The 20,155-nt window shown below is 43.3% G+C and overlaps 1 protein-coding gene across 1 annotated transcript in view; it reads right to left on the reverse strand.

The window, feature by feature from the left end:
* Nucleotides 1-20,155, reverse strand: part of ITGA11 (integrin subunit alpha 11) — a 276,560-nt gene that overhangs the window by 156,561 nt on the left and 99,844 nt on the right. Inside the window, exon 3 of the mRNA XM_069766420.1 lies at nucleotides 10,442-10,551. Coding sequence (XP_069622521.1) covers nucleotides 10,442-10,551 — 110 coding nt within the window. The remainder of the gene's footprint in view (nucleotides 1-10,441; nucleotides 10,552-20,155) is intronic.

Consider the following 20,155-nt stretch of genomic DNA (forward strand, 5'->3'; position numbering starts at 1 on the left):
GTTCATGGGGGGTCTAGTTTCCAATATGGGGTCACTTGTTGGGGGTTTCTACTGTTTAGGTACATCAGGGGCTCTGCAAACGCAATGTGACGCCTGCAGACCATTCCATCTAAGTCTGCATTCCAAATGGCGCTCCTTCCCTTCCGAGCCCTCCCATGCGCCCAAACGGTGGTTCCCCTCCACATATGGGGCATCAGCGCACTCAGGACAAATTGCACAACAACTTTTGGGGTCCAATTTCTCCTGTTACCCTCGAGAAAATACAAAACTGGGGGCTAAAAAATAATTTTGGGGGGAATTTTTCTTTTTATTTTCATGGCTCTGCGTTAGAAACTGTAGTGAAACACTTGGGGGCTCAAAGTTCTCACAAAACATCTAGATAAGTTCCTTGGGGGGTCTAGTTTCCAATATGGGGTCACTTGTGGTGGGTTTCTATTGTTTAGGTACATTAGGGGCCCTGCAAACGCAATGTGACGCCTGCAGACCATTCCATCTAAGTCTGTATTTCAAATGGCGCTCCTTCCCTTCCGAGCCTTCCCATACGCCCAAACGGTGGTTCCCCCCCACATATGGGGTATCAGCGCACTCAGGACAAATTGCACAACAAATTTTGGGGTCCAATTTCTCCTGTTCCCCTCGGGAAAATACAAAACTGGGGGCTAAAAAATAATATTTGTGGGAAAAAAAATTTGTTTTATTTTTACGGCTCTGCATTATAAACTTCTGTGAAGCTCTTGGTGGGTCAAAGTGCTCACAACACATCTAGATAAGTTCCTTAGGGGGTCTACTTTCCAAAATGGTGTCACTTGTGGGGGGTTTCAATGTTTAGGCACATCAGTGGCTCTCCAAACGCAACATGGCGTCTCATCTCAATTCCTGTGAATTTTGCATTGAAAAGTCAAACGACGCTCCTTCACTTCCGAGCTCTCCCATGCGCCCAAACAGTGGTTTACCCCCACATATGGGGTATCAGCGTACTGAGGACAAATTGTACAACAACTTTTTGGTTCCAATTTCTTCTCTTACCATTGGGAAAATAAAAAATTGGGGGCGAAAAGATCATTTTTTTTTTCACAAAAATGATTTTTTATTTTTACGGTTCTGCATTATAAACTTCTGTGAAGCACTTGGTGGGTCAAAGTGCTCACCATACCTCTAGATAAGTTCCTTAGGGGGTCTACTTTCCAAAATGGTGTCACTTGTGGGGGGTTTCAATGTTTAGGCACATCAGTGGCTCTTCAAACGCAACATGGCGTCCCATCTCAATTCCTGTCAATTTTGCATTGAAAGGTCAAACGGCACTCCTTCCCTTCCGAGGTCTCCCAGGCGCCCAAACAGTGGTTTACCCCCACATATGGGGTATCAGAGTACTCAGGACAAATTGTGCAACAACTTTTTGGTTCCAAATTCTTCTCTTACCATTGGGAAAATAAAAAATTGGGGGCGAAAAGATCATTTTTTTTACAAAAAATATTTTTTATTTTTACGGTTCTGCATTATAAACTTCTGTGAAGCACTTGGTGGGTCAAAGTGCTCACCACACCTCTAGATAAGTTCCTTAGGGGGTCTACTTTCCAAAATGGTGTCACTTGTGGGGGGTTTCAATGTTTAGGCACATCAGTGGCTCTCCAAACGCAACATGGCGTCCCATCTCAATTCCAGTCAATTTTGCATTAAAAAGTCAAATGGCGCTCCTTCGCTTCCAAGCTCTGTCATGCACCCAAACAGCGGTTTACCTCCACTTATGTGGTATCAGTGTACTCAGGACAAATTGTACAACAAGGTTTGGGGTCCATTTTCTCCTGTAACTCTTGGCAAAATAAAACAAATTGGAGCTGAAGTAAATTTTTTGTGAGAAAAAGTAAAATGTTAATTTTTATTTAAACATTCCAAAAATTCCTGTGAAACACCTGAAGGGTTAATAAACTTCTTGAATGTGGTTTTGAGAACCTTGAGGGGTGCAGTTTTTAGTATGGTGTCACACTTGGGTATTTTCTATCATACAGACCCCTCAAAATGACTTCAAATGAGATGTGGCCCCTAAAATAAAATGGTGTTGTAAAAATGAGAAATTGCTGGTCAACTTTTAACCCTTATAACTCCCTAACAAAAAAAAATTTTGGTTCCAAAATTGTGCTGATGTAAAGTAGACATGTGGGAAATGTTACTTATTAAGTATTTTGTGTGACATATCTCTGTGATTTAATTGCATAAAAATTCAAAGTTGGAAAATTGCAAAATTTTCAAAATTTTCGCCATATTTCTGTTTTTTTCACAAATAATCGCAAGTAATATCAAAGAAATGTTACCACTATCATGAAGTACAATATGTCACGAGAAAACAATGTCAGAATCACCGGGATCCGTTGAAGCGTTCCAGAGTTATAACCTCATAAAGGGACAGTGGTCAGAATTGTAAAAATTGGCCCGGTCCATAACGTGCAAACCACCCTTGGGGGTAAAGGGGTTAAAATTACAAAAAGGAAAATGGGCAGATGCAAACGTTTGGGCACCCTGCTTGGTTAGTACCTTGTAGCACCCGCTTTTCAAAGTATCACAGCTTGTAAATACTTTTTGTAGCCAGGCAATATTCTTTCAATTCTTGTTTGAGAGATTTTCTTTCATTTTTCCTTGAAAAATTCTTCCAGTTCTGGGAGATTCCTGGGTTGTCTTGCATGCACTGCTATTTTGAGGTCTAGCCATAGATTTTCAATGGTGTTCAGATCAGGGGACTGTGAGGGCCATTGTAAAACCTTCATCTTGTGCTTTTTGAGGTAGTCTAATGTGGATTTTGATGTATGTTTAGGATCATTATCCATTTGTAGAAGCCATCATCATTTCAACTTCAGCCTTTTTACAGATGGTGTTACGTTTGCGTGAAGAATTTGTTGAAATGTCATTGAATCCATTTTTCCATCTACCGGTGAAATGTTCTCTGTGCCATTGGCTGCAATACAACCCCAAAACATAACTGATCCATCCCCATGCTTAATGGTTTGCGAGATGTTCATTTCCTGAAATTCTATGCCCTTTTTTCTCCACATATACCTTTAATCATTGTGGCCAAAAAACTCTATTTTAATCTCATTGGTCCACAGAACTTGTTTCCAAAATGCATCAGGCTTGTTTAAATGCTCTTTTGCATACTACTGATGCTGAATTTTATGGTGAGGACGCAATAGAGGTTTTCTTCTGATGACTCTTCCATGAAGGCTGTATTTGTGCAGGTGTCTCTGAACAGTAGAACAATGTACCACAACTCCAGAGTCTGTAAAATCTTTCTGAAGGTCTTTTGCAGTCAATCTGGAGTTCTGATTTGCCTCTCTAGAAATCCTATGATGAGCAGTACTCACTTAAATTTTGATTGGTTTTTCAGACCTTATCTTGATCTCCTCAGTTCCTGTTAACTGACACTTCTTAATTAACGTATATACTCGAGTATAAGCCGACCCGAGTATAAGCCGACTCCCCTAATTTTGCCACAAAAAACTGGGAAAACTTATTGACTCGAGTATAAGCCTAGGGTAGGAAATGCAGCAGCTACTGGTAAATTTCAAAAATAAAAATAGATGCCCCATACCGTTCATTATTGCCCCATAGATGCTCCATATACAACTGTGCTATATACAATGCTCTGCACCGTTCATTATGGCCCCATAGATGCTCCACATAAAGCTGTGCTATATGGAATGCTCTGCACCGTTGATTATGGCCCCATAGATGCTCCTTATAAAGCTGCGCCATATATGCTCTGCACCGTTCATTATAGCCCCATAGATGCTCCTTATAAAGCTGTGCCCCATATATATTGCTCTGCACCGTTCATTATGGCCCCATAGATGCTCCTTATAAAGCTGTGCCATATATATACTGTATATATGCTCTGCACCTTTGATTATGGCCCCATAGATGCTCCTTATAAAGCTGTGCCCCATATATATATATGCTCTGCACCATTGATTATGGCCCCATAGATTCTCCTTATAAAGCTGTGCCTCATATATAATGCTCTGCACTGTTCATTATGGCCCCATAGATTCTCCTTATAAAGCTGTGCCATATATTTATTGCTCTGCACCGTTGATTATGGCCCCATAGATGCTCCTTATAAAAAAGCTGTTCCATATAGAATGCTGCTGGTGCTGCAATAAAAAAAATATCACATACTCACCTCTCTTGCTCAGGACGCCGGCGCTTTCAATATTTACCTGCTCCTCATGCGGCTCCGTCTCCAGCACTGACGCTCAGCAGAGGGCGCGCACTGACTACGTCACCGCGCCCTCTAACCTGAGCGTCACTGCTAGAGGACGCTGCAGACGGAGCCGCACCGGAGCGAGCAGCAGGTAAATATAGCGCAGCGCTGCGCTCCCCGTATACTTACCTGCTCCTGGCGCGGTCCCTGCAGTCCCTGGCTTCCCCGGCGCTGCAGCTTCTTCCTGTAATTGAGTGGTCACAGTTACCGATCATTTACAGCAATGAATATGCGGCTCCTCCCCTATGGGAGGTGGAGCCGCCTATTCATTTCTGTAATGAGCGGTGCCATGTGACCGCTCAGTACAGGAAGAATCTGCAGCGCCGGGGAAGCCAGGGACTGCAGGGACCGTGCCAGGAGCAGGTATGTATACTTACACAGCCCCCGCTCCCCCTCCCCTGCCGACCCCCGGGTATATGACTCGAGTGTAAGCCGAGAGGGGGACTTTCAGCCCCCAAAAATGGGCTGAAAATCTCAGCTTATACTCGAGTATATATGGTAAAAGAAAGGGCAACTTGAAAACGCTTTGCTATCAGCTCATAGCCTTCTCCTGCCTTGTGGACCTCCAAAATTTTTATTTTTAGAGTGCTAGGCAGCAGTTTAGAAGAATACATGGTTGCCATTTTTTTGGACAAGGTTAGAGGAGGTAGGGTTTTTATAAATCTGGGAAATATGCATCACCTGGCCTTTTCTAATGATGAAAATTAACAAGCCATAACCCTAACAGGCTAATTGAGGTCTGAAACCTAGGTCAAAGTAACTCAGCACACAAATCTACAAGTGTGCCCAAACTTTTGCATCAGCCCATTTTCCTTTTTGTAATTTTTAAAATGTAAAATATGAACAAAAAAAAAAAAAATATATATATATATATGTATACATTGTCTAAAATACAAAGGGAACGTGTCATCTTTAGCTTTAAACCTTTTAGAGATCATTTCATCTTCAACTTGCTTAACTGTTCATAATAACAGTAATTTTGAAGATTGGTACCAAATCTTTTCCATGCCACTGTACAACCCTTGCCCAGGAATGCCCCTTACTTATAGGGGTTTTCTAAGAATGTAACAAAATGGCCCTCATCACGTAATACAATCGTCAGCCTGTCCTTGTCACTTAGGCTACTTTGACACTTGTGTTTTTCAGCTTCCATCACAATCCGTTGTTTTTTGAGAATGCAGGATCCTGCAAAAAAATTTGCAGAATCCTGCATTTTCCCATAGACTTGTATTAGCGACAGATTGTGACGGATGGCCATGCGTCGCGCCCATCGTGCACTGGATGCATCGTGTTTTGGCGGACTGTCGGCACGGTAACACATTTTCGTACGTCGGATCAGCCATTTCCTACCACGCATGCGCAGCCAGAACTCCTCCCCCTCCTCCCTGGGACATTACAATGGGCAGCGGATGCGTTGAAAAACTGCATCCGCTGCCCACGTTGTGCCAAATTTTCACAATGTGCGTCGGTACGTCACGCCGACGCTTAGCGACGGACCCATACCGACGCAAGTGTGAAAGTAGCCTTATCAGGACGGGGTGCAATCTGAAGAAACACAGCTCTTGAAACCTCAACTTCAACTGAAGAATCAACTGTAGCGCGAGCACACATACCTTCATTAGAAGAGGAAAAAAGGCGGTGAAATCAGAGGAAATACATTTGAGCACAAAGTATTTTTTTTCTCGAACCTCAGTGCTCAGTCAGCTGGGGGGAAGATTTATTTCTTCACCTGTCAATGCCGTTTTCCTGCAGTCCTTATGAAACAGCGCTTCTGTCAGTTGAGACATAGGTCTCGGCAGCTGTGTTTCTTTAGACTGCAGCCTGTCCTGGCACATGACAAGGATGGGCTGCAGTACGAATTACATAACGTGGGACATTGTATTGCATTCTTAGAGAGACCTTTTAATATACGCGCATGGTCAAAATTGTTGGTACCCCTCATTTAATGACAGAAAAACCACAATGGTCACAGAAATAACTTGAATCTGACAAAAGTAGTAAAAAATAAAAGAGCTATGAAAATTAACAACTGAAAGTCAGACATTGCTTTTCTACCATTCTTCCACAGAATTAAAAAAAACAAAACTCATGAAATTGGCCTGGACAGGAATGATGGTAACCTTAAATTAATATTTTGCAGCACAACCTTTTGAGGCAATCACTGCAATCAAACGATTCATGTAACTGTCAATGAAACTTCTGCACCTCTCGACAGGAATTCTGGCCCACTCCTCAAGAGTAAACTGCTCCAGTTGTCTCGTGTTTGAAGGCTGCCTTTTCCAGCGGGCATGTTTCAGCTCTTTCCAAAGATGCTCAATAGAATTTAGGTCAGGGCTCATAGAAGGCCACTTCAGAATAGTCCAATGTTTTCCTCTTAGACATTCTTGGGTGTTTTTAGCTGTGTGTTTTGGGTCATTATCCTGTTGCAAGACCCATAATCCATGACTGATACCAAGCTTTCTGACACTGGGCAGCACATTTCTCTCTAGAATCCCTTGATAGTCTTGAGATTTCATTGTACCCTGCACAGATTCTAGACACCCTGTGCCAGATGCAGCAAAGCAGCCCCAGAACAAAACAGAGCCTCCTCCATGTTTTACAGTAGGGACAGTGTTCTTTTCTTGATATGCTTCATTTTTCCGTCTGTGAACATAGATCTGATGTGTCTTGCCAAAAAGTTCAATTTTTGTCAAATCTGTCCATAGGACATTCTCCCAGAAGCTTTGTGGGTTGTCAACATGTAGTTTGACAAATTCCAGTTTGGCTTTTTTATGATTTTTTTTCAACAATGATGTCCTTCCTGATCGTCTTCCATGAAGTCTACTTTGGCTCATACAATGACAGATGGTGCGATCTGACACTGATGATCCTTGAGCTTGAAGTTTACCTATAGTTTGTTGAGAAGTTTTTCTGGGCTCTTTTGCTACCATTCGTATTATCCGTCTCTTTGATTTGTCATCAATTTTCCTCCTGCAGCCACATCCAGGGAGGTTGGCTACAGTCCCATGGATCTTAAATTTCCAAATAATATGTGCAACTGTAGTCACAGGAACATCAAGCTGCTTGGAGATGGTCTTATAATTTTTGGTTCTGCTGACCCGTAGAAACGCAAGCACAGCGCAAAACTGCCGTCGTTTGCTCCTGCTCACAAGAGCTCCGTTCCTCACTCTCCTGGCCATGGAGTTTTAAATGAAGATAAAATAAAGTTGGGAATTTTAGATTGGTGAGTGCCTTCTCTTTTTTCTCACATATATCAGTGGAATTACTTGTTTTTTTCCAAAGAGCACCCGTGATCATGATGTGTGGCTGATAACAAAATGACTGTTGAATGACACCTGGGTCCAGGATTGGGACAGTCTCAGTTTTTTCAGACAGTGCCGTTTATTTTTTGTTTCTTCTGGCATTTGGTAATTATAATTTTTTACCTTTAACCTGTTTGTCTATAATTTTCTTTCTAATCTCCTGAGGCAACGCTTTCCTTTGCTTCCTCTGGTCCATGTTGAGTGTGATACACACCATGTCACCAAACAGCACAGTGAGTATATGGAGCCCTATATACAGGCCCACTCACTGATTCCAAGATTGTAGATGCTAGTTAGTGGACACACCTTGATTTAACGTGTCACTTTTGTCACATTATTTTCAGAGTTACCATCATTTCTGTCAAGCCTATTTCATGAGTTTTTTGCTTTTTTTTTAAATTCTGTGGAAGCATGGTTGAAAAGCAACGTATGACTTTCATTTGTTCATTTTCATAGATCTTTTATTTATTTTTACTTTTGCCAGATTCAAGTTATTTCTGTGACCATTGTGGGTTTTTCTGTCATTAAACGAGGGGTACCAACAATTTTGACCACGTTTGTACCTGCATGAATCTTGCCTCCATTATAGTCCACTCTGTATTTACAGACTGTTGGCAAGAATACATTCCGGAGCTTAGCAAGATGAAGGAGACAATATGACTGCAGCATCTGATTTGGGCTTTGTTTATAGCCTGTAACCAAGGCGACACAAGGATCTGCATATAAGATGTAGATACAAAACAGAAGGATATTTTTAATCAAGACTATTTGCAAAGTTGCTTCATTTTGTAATTTGCATTGGAACAATAAATATGGCTGCGAAAGTTTCTAATGGGAACTACTACTTCATTAAATTGGGATTAATATATCTTTTTTATATTTTTTAATATTATATTTTCTTTGCCTTGCGAAAGTATTCGGCCCTCTGGAACATTTCAACCTTTTCCCACATATCATGCTTCAAACATAAAGATACCAAATGTAAATTTTTGGTGAAGAATCAACAACAAGTGGAACACAATTGTGAAGCTGAACGAAATGTATTGGTTATTTTAAATTTTTGTAGAAATTCCAAAACTGAAAAGTGGGGCGTGCAATATTATTCGGCCCCTTTAACTTAATAATTTGTTGCACCACCTTTTTCTGCGATTACAGCTGCAAGTCGTTTGGGGTATGTCTCTATCAGTTTTGTACATCGAGAGACTGAAATTCTTGCCCATTCTTCCTTGGCAAACAGTTCGAGCTCAGTGAAGTTTGATGGAGATCGTTTGTGAACAGCAGTTTTCAGCTCTTTCCACAGATTCTCGATTGGATTGAGGTCTGGACTTTGACTTGGCCATTCTATCACCCGGATATGTTTATTTGTGAACCATTCCATTGTAGATTTTGCTCTATGTTTGGGATCATTGTCTTGTTGGAAGACAAATATCCGTCCCAGTCTCAGGTCTTTTGCCGACTCCAACAGGTTTTCTTCAAGAATGGTCCTGTATTTGGCTCCATCCATCTTCCCATCAATTTTAACCATCTTCCCTGTCCCTGCTGAAGAAAAGCAGGCCCAAACCATGATGCTGCCACCACCATGTTTGACAGGGGGGATGGTATGTTCAGGGTGAAGAGCTGTGTTGCCTTTAATCCAAACATATCGTTTGGCATTGTTGCCACAAAGTTTGATTTTGGCTTCATCTGACCAGAGCACCTTCTTCCACATGTTTGGTGTGTCTCCCAGATGGCTTGTTGCAAACTTGAAACAACACTTTTTATGGATATCTTGGAGAAATGGCTTTTTTCTTGCCACTCTTCCATAAAGGCCAGATTTGTGCAGTGTATGACTGATTGTTGTCCTATGGACAGACCGTCCCACCTCAGCTGTAGATCTCTGCAGTTCATCCAGAGTGATCATGGGCCTCTTAGCTGCATCTCTGATCAGTCTTCTCCTTGTTTGAGATGAAAGTTTAGAGGGACGGCCAGGTGTTGGTAGATTGCAATGGTATGATACTGCTTCCATTTCAATATGAAAGCTTGCACAGTTCTCCATGGGCAGACGGTGGCTTAGTGGATAGCACTGCAGCCTTGCAGCGCTGGGGTCCTGGGTTCTAATCCCACCTTGGACAACATCTGCAAGGAGTTTGTATGTTCTCCCCATGTTTGCGTTGGTTTCCTCTGGGTACTCCGGTTTCCTCCCACACTCCAAAGACATACTGATAGGGAATTTAGATTGTGAGCCCCATCGGGGACAGTGATGATAAAGTGTGCAAACTGGTAAAGCACTGCGGAATATGTTAGCGCTATATAAAAATAAAGATTATTATTATTAAAGATTATTATGTTTGAAGTTTTGGAAATTATTTTGTATCCAAATCCGGCTTTAAATTTCTCCACAACAGTATCACGGACCTGCCTGTTGTGTTTCTTGGTCTTCATGATGTTCTCTGTGCTTCAAACAGAACCCTGAGAATATCACAGAGCAGGTGCATTTATACGGAGACTTGATTACACACAGGTGGATTATATTTACCATCATTAGGCATTTAGGACAACATTTGATCATTCAGAGATCCACAATGAACTTCTGGAGTGAGTTTGCTGCACTGAAAGTAAAGGGGCCAAATAATATTGCACGCCCCACTTTTCAGTTTTTGAAATTCCACAAAAATTTTAAATAACCAACAAATTTTGTTCAACTTCACAATTGTGTTCCACTTGTTGTTGATTCATCACCAAAAATTTTCATTTGGCATCTTTATGTTTGAAGCATGATATGTGGGAAAAGGTTGAAAAGTTCCAGGGGGCTGAATACTTTCGCAAGGCACTGTAACTGCATATTATCTTCAATCTTTAGACCGTATAAGCCTGAAGAAAAACCCATAAATGATGATATGTCACCTACCAATTCCAAGCTTACTGCAGTCAGTAGATGTGTCATTGGTGACTGGACATTTGTAGATGTCTCCTGTTCTCTGAGCTCCATTGTGATCAAAGGGGGCACCAATCACCAACCTGCATGGATTAGCAGAATAAAAAAAGGGAAATTTACAAATAGAATTTACAAATAGAGGGGTAGTTTGTCACCAGTCACGATATAGTAATCTGCTGTAGGAAAAAAACTTCTGTCCTTTTGCTCTGTAGAGGTTCAGCCACGCTGATAGAGATGTGCCAGGCTTGTAGTCTGTTTCAAAAGAATTTCAAGGTAGTTCTGACCTTTATACAAACGGTCTAGAACTCTGATCCATTGAAAGATACATATCTATTGTAGTGCAGCACTCACTGTATGTGTTGGGGGACACAGCATAAACCGTATACAGTACAGTCCGTTTCATTATATTCACGAACATAATAAGACACCAGTCTGTTCATGTAGCAGATACACCTCTCTCTGCCTTTCTTACAACCCCCCTTGTCTGAGGTTACCTTCCAGGAGCTCCGCTCCACATGCTGACTCCTTGTCAGTCCTGGCTTCCAGGGAAGCTGCCTTACAGGGATCACTGTTCCGGATGATGACTTGCTCAACAGGTCAAACCCGACAGTTCCAGAGCCTCAGAAGGTCGGTAGCTTCCCCAATGCAGTTAGCCGTCACAGACTCTGCAGGTACATGGCATCACCATGTGCTATTCAGGAATCCAGTCCTCTTGCAGGACCTTCCAACACAGAGACCATGTGATCACACCACAGTCTCATTATAACGTATGAGACCCACCCCTTGATGGGAGCTGTGGGGTTAGCCAGACCCGCTCACCTCTCCGGCTAACCCTGTAAGCCCAGCCCCTTACAAGCTAAACAAGGCTCATGGAACCACAGGTACCAGAGCAACATTTCAGGCTTACAGCACAGAGGACCTTCTCCTCTGCAACACATACCGGCCATTCACAACAACGCCTGTCACTGTCTCACACTATGCATGTTGCGCGTATGTATTAAAGTGTTCCTCCGATTACACAAGAGAATGTTCATAGTGCAAGACACTGTAGTGTAATCATTTTTCTTAATCACTCTTCCCAAATCTGCATCCTTTTCCTGCTGCCAGGCTACCTTGTTCAGTGCAAGAGCACGCGCCATAGGATTTTACAGCACTTCATAGAATCATAGAATGTTATAGTTGGAAGGGGCCTCTAGGATCATCGTTTCCAACCCCCTGCTCAATGCAGGATTCACTAAATCATCCCAGACAGATGTCTGTCCAGCCTCTGTTTGAAGACTTCCATTGAAGGAGAACTCACCACCTCTCGTGGCAGCCTGTTCCACTCATTGATCTCCCTCACTGTCAAAAAGTTTTTTCTAATATCTAATCTGTACCTTCTCCCTTTCAGTTTCATTGTAGTGCTTCTTGTGTTACCATGTGCAAATGATAATAAGGATGATCCCTCTACACTGTGACATCCCTTCAGATATTTGTAGACAGCTATTAAGTCTCCTCTTAGCCTTCTTTTTGCAAGCTAAACATTCCCAGATCCTTTGACCATTCCTCGCAGAACATACTTTGTAGCCCACTCACCATCCTGGTAGCTCTTCTCTGAACTTGCTCCAGTTTTTCAATGTCTTTTTTTTTAAAATGTGGTGGCCAGAGCTGGACATAGTATTCCAGATGAGGCCTCACCAATGAGGAATATAGAGTGATAATTACTTCACGTGATCAAGACTCTATGCTTCTCTTAATACATCCTAAAACTGTGTTTGCCTTCTTTGCTGCTGCATCACACTGTTGACTAATGTGAAGTCTGTGATCTATTAATATACCAAAGTCTTTTTCACACGTGTTATTGCTTATTTCTATGCCTCCCATTCTGTAGATGTAATTTTCATTTTTCTTGCCCAGATTTAGAATCTTGCATTTCTCCCTGTTAAATACCATCCTATTAGTTGCTGCCCATTGTTTAAACTTATCTAGATCCTTCTGAATCCTTTCTCTGTCTTCACTAGTGTTAGCTATCTTTCCTAGCCTGCCCTTGCTCTTGCTGTAAAGACAGTAGCTAAGAGTGACAAACAGGGCACTGCTTAGTTTAGTGTAGCTCACAGTACAGATGTTGGGTAGTCCGTGCTGAGGGTTATCAGCAGTGGCGGAACTTGATGCTTATGGTCCCCAAAGCTCCAATGGAGCCCTAATTTATTGCAAGTCTTTAATAGTATTGGTCTCTTCATATAGGCCAAAGGTACTTTTTGGGCCCCTTAGGCTCCAGGGCCTGGGTGCAATTGCAACCCTTGCACTTATTATAGCCTTGCAGTGCTGGGATCCTGGGTTCAATTCCCACCAAGAGTATTATCTGTTTTTTTTGGTGGGATTCCTCTGGGTTTTCCGGTTTCCTCCCATACTCTAAAGACATATTGATAAGGAATCTAGATTGTGAGTCCCGATGGGGACAGTGATGATGACATCTGTAAAGTGGAAATTCATGGCGCTATATAATAAAGTAAAATGCAGTACAGACCAAAGGTTAGGACACACCTTCTCATTTAAAGATTTTTCTGTATTTTCATGACTATGAAAATTGTACATTCACACTGAAGGCATCAAAACTATGAATTAACACATGTGGAATTATATACTTAACAAAAAAGTGTGAAACAACTGAAATTATGTCTTATATTCTAGGTTCTTCAAAGTAGCAACCTTATTATTAATTACACAAAAAATTATAATATTCAAATATTGTTTTATTTAGACCCACTATAGACTTGCCAGCTTTTGTTTTAGCTTAGTTATAGGATAAAATAAATAAAAGAATGGTTAACTGCAAACCTACATCTCCCATCTTCCCTTAATAGATTAGTTTGCATGACATTTACAAATAGCTGAAATGGAAAATGGAAGTTGAGAAAAATAGATATTCATTCTTCAGACTGCAAAGGTACTGAAGGACAGCAGATATATATTTCAAGACACCACCAAGAGACTTGTAAAATCCAGGAGGTTTGATAAAAACCACAAGTGACACGCAGATACAGATTGTGGGTTATACAGAAGTTTGAGGTTAATAGCTCCACCGGATCCCAACTTGTATCAGATTTCCAGACATTTACAGGGTATGACTAATCTTAATAATGTTGAAATTCGTTTTAGTTGAAGCATGTTTTTCTAACGCTTAAATGTGCAGGACAATGAGAAGATCGCATCCTGACAAGGCAAAAGGCTGATACCCTGCAAATGATATTCGGCTGAAAATTCTGATTTCGGTGGAATGCCTGATGTTTATGGGGTTGTTTCCACTCTCTCCTGACATCCTTCTCATCCAATGTCAACATGTTGGGTTGTTATCTTCTTGACAGAAGATAAACCACAGCCAGGTATCTGTCAGAGCTTGTCACCACTCTCCCCACTGAAACATAGTTTTGACTTTTGGATATGGGATGGACCCCACTCCTCCTTAAAACCACCATAACTACTGTAAACCTAGGTACTAAAATAAATACACAAAACACATTATTTTGGTTGTCAAAATGGCCACAGCTTTTATTCAAATCACAGGATTAAATAATCACAGTAGGAGTCAGGTGGAGTGCTAGTACATTGGGATTCACAAGTACTGCGATATCCCCAGCTGTCTGACATACAGCACCAGGACAGACAGCCATAAAGGGGCGGCATGCACTGACTTGCCATTCAAGCAGAGCCAGTAAACTTTCAGGGCACCAATGACCCTATTATCCTCACTCCTGTGCTTAACCACTGTGCCCGCCCCTGATTGATGTTACCATTACAACGTCCTTGAGGCTGGCCACCAAAGCCGAGCCTGCTCACCACCATGAGGTTTTACATCCTCTATTAGTTAAAATGAGTCCACCTTAACTTGTCTGCAACTTCCACCTGACTCCTAAACCGCCACCAGCGAGGCCATTTGACACCTTGAATGGACTCGACCCCCATCACCCATGCCTAATAAAGTCATCAACCAGTTCTGCATGCTATGGAAAGACTGTGCATATAAGGAACAAAATTCCAGGACTGCAACAGATTAATTTTAACAATGCAACACTACCAAATTATGATCGATAATATGGTAACTACAGCAAAATACCAGCCGCTAAACATCCTGCAATGTGGATCCTATAATAGGGAATGCAGAAACTAAACCATAACAAAGGGGTAGCCACAGTCTGACTATCTGTATAATGACATCTGTGATGCCTCAAAAACTATTATACTGCATGTATTGTAGCCAGCTCTAATAACTCACTAATTCACAGATTTCAGTTCAAGAAACCACCATTACATACAGTTGCTGGGCTGTGCAGTAACAAATTCTTAAACCCACTTACTATTACTACCCAAAAAGTGATGAGTGTATGTAAAGAGAAAGATACTATAAGCAAAGAGTAATTAAAAGCCATACACAATATAATATCGACATTATAACCGATCATTAACTAATTGAAATAATTTCTGCAATATTTGGACATGGTAAATGAAATAAGCCTATAGCAGAAAAGTCTACAAAGACATTATTAATAACCTTGCCACGCCATTGTTAATTGCTTTACAGGCACTTGATAACATATACCATTAACCTTCTCCAACTGGGACAAAGGCATTGGGAATAGGCACATTGCCCTTCGTGTTAATGCACTTGATGTCTTCACCCCGAGCCGCTCCCACTGGCTCAAGGGCATTGGGATGCACTTTATTACTTTTCTCTTAGTCACTCCCACTGACTCCAGGGCACCCATATTAGGTACATTGCTCTTCAGTTTAATGCCCCAGATTACTGCATCGTCCAGACAACAACCTTGAAAGAAATAGGAGTTGGTCAATATAAACAGTCAAAATCTGTGCCTCAGCATTCTCAAGTCACAGGTACTATTCAGGACCTCGTCCAACACCCCAGGCATATGACCTGTCCAGGTGCTATTCAGGACGTCAGTCCAACACCCCAGGCATATAACCTGTCCAGGTGCTATTCAGGACATCAGTCCAACATCCCAGGCATATGACCTGTCCAGGTGCTATTCAGGACGTCAGTCCAATACCCCAGGCATATAACCTGTCCAGGTGCTATTCAGAATGTAGTCCAACACCCCAGGCATATGACCTGTCCAGGTATTATTCAGGACCTCGTCCAACACCCCAGGCATATGACCTGTCCAGGTACTATTCAGGACCTCGTCCAACACCCCAGGCATATGACCTGTCCAGGTACTATTCAGGACCTCGTCCAACACCCCAGGCATATAACCTGTCCAGGTTCTATTCAGGACCTCGTCCAAAACCCAATTTGTATGCATGTAGAATATGATTGCCATGACCACAGGGACTTTACCCTAACAGGGTCTTGTAAGATATAAATGCTTCTTAAGACCAGGGGGCCATACCGTGATGGTCACTCCTCCACACCAGGGGGCCATACCAAAGATGGTTACATCTCCATTCCAGGGGGTCATACTATGATGTACACCCCTCCATCCAGGGGCCACACCCGAGATGTTTACTCCTCCACACAAGGGGTGATACTATGATGAACACCCCCCCTAAACAGAGGGTCCATACCTGAGATGGTTACCCCTACTGACCAAATTATAATTAGCTTCAAGGACCCACTAAAAAAGAAACAAATAAGTGCTTTTTTTTTTTTTTTTTTTTAAATACACACCTTTATTAACCCCTTCCCGACCTTTGACGCATACGCTGCGTCATGAAAGTCGGTGCCATTCCGACCCATGACGCAGCATATGCGTCATGGAAAGATCGCGTCCCTGCAGGCCGGGTGAAAGGGTTAACTCCCATTTCACCCGATCTGCAGGGACAGGGGGAGTGGTAGTTTAGCCCAGGGGGGGTGGCTTCACCCCCTCGTGGCTACGATCGCTCTGATTGGCTGTTGAAAGTGAAACTGCCAATCAGAGCGATTTGTAATATTTCACCTAAAAAACTGGTGAAATATTACAATCCAGCCATGGCCGATGCTGCAATATCATCGGCCATGGCTGGAAACACTTATGTGCACCCACCCCACCCCTCCGATCGCCCCCCCAGCCCCCCGATCTGTGGTCCGCTCCCCTCCGTCCTGTGCTCCGCTCCCCCGTCCTCCTGTCCGCTTCCCCGTGCACCAATCACACCCCCTGTGCTGCAATCAAACCCCCCCGCACTCCGATCCCCCCCCCGCACACAGCGACCCCCCCCCGTGCTCCGATCCACCCCCCCCGCACAGCGATCCCTCACCCGTGCTCCAATCCTTCCCCGTGCTCCAATCCTCCCTCCCGTGTTCCGATCCACCCCCCCCATGATCCGATCCACCCCCCCGTGCTCCGACGCCCCCCCGTGCCCTGATCTCCCCCCCCTTATACTTACCTGGCCGCCCGAGGTCCGTCCGTCTTCTTTCCTGGGCGCCGCCATCTTCCAAAATGGCGGGCGCATGTGCAGTGCGCCCGCCGAATCTGCCGGCCGGCAGATTCGTTCCAGAGTGAATTTTGATCACTGAGATATATCCTATCTCAGTGATCAAAATAAAAAAAATAGTAAATGACCCCCCCCCCCTTTGTCACCCCCATAGATAGGGACAATAAAAAAAATAAAGAATTTTTTTTTTTTCACTAAGGTTGGGGTAAGAACTAGGGTTAGGGTTAGGGGTAGGGTTAGGGGTAGGGTTAGGGGTAGGGGTAGGGTTAGGGTTAGGGGTAGGGGTAGGGTTAGGGGTAGGGTTAGGGCTAGGGTTAGGGTTTCGGTATGTGCACACGTATTCTGGTCCTATGCGGATTTTTCCGCAGCGGATTTGAAAAATCCACAGTGCTAAACCGCTGCCGATTTATCGTGGATTTACCGCGGTTTTTCTGCGCATTTCACTGCGGTTTTACAACTGCGATTTTCTATTGGAGCAGTTCTAAAACCGCTGCGGAATCCGCAGAAAGAAGTGACATGCTGCGGAATGTAAACCGCTGCGTTTCCGTGCAGTTTTTCCGCAGCATGTGTACAGCGATTTTTGGTTCCCATAGCTTCACATTGAACTGTAAACTCATGGGAAACTGCTGCGGATCCGCAGCGTTTTCCGCAGCGTGTGCACATACCTTTAGAATTAGGCTATGTGCACACGGTGCGGATTGGCCGCTGCGGATCCGCAGCAGTGTTCCATCGGGTTTACAGTACCATGTAAACATATGAAAAACCAAATCCGCTGTGCCCATGGTGCAGAAAATACAGCGCGGGAACGCTGCGTTGTATTTTCCGCAGCATGCCAATTCTTTGTGCGGATTCCGCAGCGTTTTACACCTGTTCCTCAATAGGAATCCACAGGTGAAATCCGCACAAAAAACACTGGAAATCCACGGTAAATCCACAGGTAAAACGCAGTGCCTTTTACCCGCGGATTTTTCAAAAATGATGCTGAAAAATCTCATACGAATCCGCAACGTTGGCACATAGCCTTAGAGTTGGGTTGGAATTAGGGTTGTGGTTAGGGTTAGGGGTGTGTTGGGGTTAGGGTTGTGGTTAGGGGTGTGTTGGGGTTAGGGTTGTGATTAGGGTTACGGCTACAGTTGGGATAAGGGTTAGGGGTGTGTTGGAGGTAGAATTGAGGGGTTTCCACTGTTTAGGCACTTCAGGGGGTCTCCAAACGCAACATGGCGCCACCATTGATTCCAGCCAATCTTGTATTCAAAAATTCAAATGGTGCTCCCTCACTTCCGAACCCCGACGTGTGCCCAAACAGTGGTTTACCCCCACATATGGGGTACCAGCATACTCAGGACAAACTGCGCAACAATTACTGGGGTCCAATTTCTCCTGTTACCCTTGAGAAAATAAAAAATTGCTTGCTAAAACATCATTTTTGAGGAAAGAAAAATGATTTTTTATTTTCACGGCTCTGCGTTGTAAACGTCTGTGAAGCACTTGGGGGTTCAAAGTGCTCACCACATATCTAGATAAGTTCCTTGGGGGGTCTAGTTTCCAAAATGGGGTCACTTGTGGGGGGTTTCTACTGTTTAGGCACACCAGGGGCTCTGCAAACGCAACGTGACGCCCGCAGACCATTCCATCAAAGTCTGCATTTCAAAAGTCACTACTTCCCTTCTGAGCCCCCACGTGTGCCCAAACAGTGGTTTACCCCCACACATGGGGCATCAGCGTACTCAGGAGAAACTGGACAACAACTTTTGTGGTCCAATTTCTCCTGTAACCCTTGGGAAAATAAAAAATTCTGGGCTAAAAAATTATTTTTGAGGAAAGAAAACGTATTTATTATTTTCACGGCTCTGCGTTATAAACTTCTGTAAAGCACTTGGGGGTTGAAAGTGCTCACCACACATCTAGATAAGTTCCTTTGGGGGTCTAGTTTCCAAAATGGGGTCACTTGTGGGGGGTTTCTACTGTTTAGGCACACCAGGGGCTCTGCAAACGCAATGTGACGCCCGCAGACCATTCCATCAAAGTCTGCATTTCAAAAGTCACTACTTCCCTTCTGAGCCCCCACGTGTGCCCAAACAGTGGTTTACCCCCACACATGGGGTATCAGCGTACTCAGGAGAAACTGGACAACAACTTTTGTGGTCCAATTTCTCCTGTAACCCTTGGGAAAATAAAAAATTCTGGGCTAAAAAATTATTTTTGAGGAAAGAAAACGTATTTATTATTTTCACGGCTCTGCGTTATAAACTTCTGTAAAGCACTTGGGGGTTGAAAGTGCTCACCACACATCTAGATAAGTTCCTTTGGGGGTCTAGTTTCCAAAATGGGGTCACTTGTGGGGGGTTTCTACTGTTTAGGCACACCAGGGGCTCTGCAAACGCAATGTGACGCCCACAGACCATTCCATCAAAGTCTGCATTTCAAAAGTCACTACTTCCCTTCTGAGCCCCCACGTGTGCCCAAACAGTGGTTTACCCCCACACATGGGGTATCAGCGTACTCAGGAGAAACTGGACAACAACTTTTGTGGTCCAATTTCTCCTGTAACCCTTGGGAAAATAAAAAATTCTGGGCTAAAAAATTATTTTTGAGGAAAGAAAACGTATTTATTATTTTCACTGCTCTGTGTTATGAACTTCTGTGAAGCACTTGGGGGTTCAAAGTGCTCACCTCACATCTAGATAAGTTCCTTTCGGGGTCTAGTTTCCAAAATGGGGTCACTTGTGGGGGGTTTCTACTGTTTAGCCACATCAGGGGCTCTGCAAACGCAACGTGACGCCCGCAGAGCATTCCATCAAAGTCTGCATTTCAAAACGTCACTACTTCACTTCCGAGCCCCAGCATGTGCCTAAACAGTGGTTTACCCCCACATATGGGGTATCAGCGTACTCAGGAGAAACTGGACAACAACTTTTGCGGTCAAATTTCTCCTGTTACCCTTGGGAAAATAAAAAATTGCGGGCTAAAATTCATTTTTGAGAAAATAATTTTTTTTTTTATTTTCATGGCTCTGCATTATAAACTTCTGTGAAGCACTTGAGGGTTCAAAGTGCTCACTACACATCTAGATTAGTTCCTTTGGGGGTCTAGTTTCCAAAATGGGGTAATTTGTGGGGGATCTCCAATGTTTAGGCACACAGGGGCTCTCCAAACGCGACATGGTGTCCGCTAATGATTGGAGATAATTTTCCATTTAAAAAGCCAAATGGCGTGCCTTCCCTTCTGAGCCCTGCCGTGCGCCCAAACAGTGGTTTACCCCCACATATGGGGTATCTGCAT

This window comes from Ranitomeya imitator, chromosome 4, assembly GCF_032444005.1.
Source record: "Ranitomeya imitator isolate aRanImi1 chromosome 4, aRanImi1.pri, whole genome shotgun sequence".
Taxonomy (NCBI): domain Eukaryota; kingdom Metazoa; phylum Chordata; class Amphibia; order Anura; family Dendrobatidae; genus Ranitomeya; species Ranitomeya imitator.